Source organism: Abrus precatorius, unplaced genomic scaffold (assembly GCF_003935025.1).
Source record: "Abrus precatorius isolate BTA unplaced genomic scaffold, Abrus_2018 Scaffold8, whole genome shotgun sequence".
Taxonomy (NCBI): Eukaryota; Viridiplantae; Streptophyta; class Magnoliopsida; order Fabales; family Fabaceae; genus Abrus; species Abrus precatorius.
The window spans coordinates 31,989,950-31,992,100 of record NW_020874428.1 but is presented as its reverse complement, the minus strand read 5'-3'; the positions used below and the strand labels follow the sequence as shown (position 1 = coordinate 31,992,100).

General features: G+C 36.9%; 1 protein-coding gene across 1 annotated transcript; it reads right to left on the bottom strand.

Moving 5' to 3' along the window:
* Positions 1–806: 806 nt before the first annotated feature.
* Positions 807–1,727, bottom strand: LOC113874729. Its single transcript, XM_027512942.1, has one exon. The coding sequence runs from the start codon at positions 1,725–1,727 to the stop codon at positions 807–809; it is 921 nt and encodes a 306-aa protein (XP_027368743.1).
* Positions 1,728–2,151: the final 424 nt, after the last annotated feature.

Below are 2,151 nucleotides of genomic sequence, written 5' to 3'. Positions count from 1 at the left end.
TTTGACTCAGCTTTAAATCCACTTCTCTGATGCTGGAATCAGTGCTTGATGACAGATCCAGAACTGTATTTTTTCAATTGCTATAAGGTTCCTCATGCTGGAAAGGACTGAAAAAGACATATCTTCTATTTAAGATTAATCTTATTTTAAAACTAGAAATGAGACGAGCTTACATAGTTAGAGAAGAAACGATCAGGCGATTGCACATACATAGCAGTGATGGACAAAAATTGTCTTATATTAAAAAAATTTAATTTTAAATATATGTAAGAATTAAATAATAAATAATATAATTTTAAATAAATTATTTATAATAATATATATTTTTTATAATTTATCATGTATTTTTTATTAATCTAATTTTTTGGGTACAGTACCTATAAAAAATTTTCAGGATATCGGAACACACACCAAAAACAAATTAAACCCAATAGCAAATACTCTTTGCATTAAATGTAGCATCAAACGGTATGCGAGATCTGAAATTAGGACATGACTTTTCGAAAAAAAAAAACCGTAATTTTTTTCTTAGCAAAAGAATTTTGTTTCAATCCTCACAAAAACCCAATTTAACAATATTTGTATGTAAATTTTTAGAGAACAAGATTTGTTCGCCATTGAAAATCTCTGGAGATGAAATAGATTTCAATAACTTCAACCAAAAGGTTGAGTAATTTGACAAAAACTTATCAAAATAAAATAGACTCAACATTTTTGAAACAACCTTTTACAGGACAAAACAAAAACAAACACGGGAAAATGAAAATAAACGACCACTCGACGAAAATAACCAAACAACAACTTGTCTATAACCCAGACCCAGATGATTCTCCGGGCATGTTAGTAAGTGTTGACAACTCACTCCTTGTAGCTGTGCGTTTAGGCACAAACTTTCTTGCCCAAACATGCTTCCCATTGATGGTAAATTTTGCTTTGTTAGCCCCTCTAAGAATCATGTCAATGATGGAAATCTTGTGAAAAACAATGCGAGCAAAGAGTGGTTGTTCATTTGGCTGCACTTCCTGCATGTACAAGGCCTCTATACAATCCCCATATGCCATTGTAAAGAACTCTCTCACTTCCCATTCTTGCACACGATAGCCCTTAGAGAAGGTCACAAACAAGGTCCTATCATCAGCTGGCACTTCATTGTTCTGCACCATTACCTCAGAACCAACCTTGCCAAGCCTCAGATTTGAAGGCCCAATTGACCCAAACCAGAAATGGTTCTCTGGGCTTGGTGTCACCCCCTTTTGGGTTTCCATCATTCTCTCATTTGTGTTCCTTACCATAGCTTGTTGCATGATGTCAGTGAATGCTTTCACACACACCTCTTGCACCACTTTTGCAACCCCTTGAAGTACTTTTACACGGTTATCAAACAAGAACTGGAGAGAGATTTCCTTGTCCACAAGGCTTTGCAGAAGGGGTATGTCACTACCTTCCGAAGAGGAAGGTAAAATTTTTACGGTGTTGTTAATGCAGTTCAAGCACAAAACCGTTTCATCTGCAACTTCATTGATCAAAATGTTGGGCAAAGACAACACCCTCTTCACCACGTTACGAAATCCCACCCTCTCCAACCAGAGCCACGTGGCAAGGACTTGCATGGACTCAGCTGGTTCACGGTAGAGGTTGATCACAAGGATCTTGTAGAGTTCTCTGTCAATTCTATGGAACTGGTGGAACTCCTCTTGGGAGACAGAGAGAGAAGGCACAGAATCCATTTGATGAGTTCAAACAGTATGATACTCCCTCACTCAATGGTTTTAGTTCATAGCAATTACTTGGGCAACCCCACATGTATAAATACAAATGAAAAGGTACACCCATTGGACACAAGGCGTGCATGTTTGCTGAGTTATGACACGTAAACTTGTTTCTGTTTCAGTCATCAGTCTCAAGAAGAATGCATGAAGGTTTGCCAACTCAGATTTTCTAGTGGTAAACGAGAAGAATGTGAGGAATATGAGAGTCAGAAACTGATAGTTGAGAGTGCAAAAACACAGCAGATAGTGTCAAGAGGATACAGAGTGGCAGTGATATATACTTTTGTAGTGAATAATATTTTTAAATGGTAAGTGTCAGATTCCAGATATGCAAGCTCAGAATATGAGTTACAGATATCGTCTTCGATGATTTCAAGGTTAT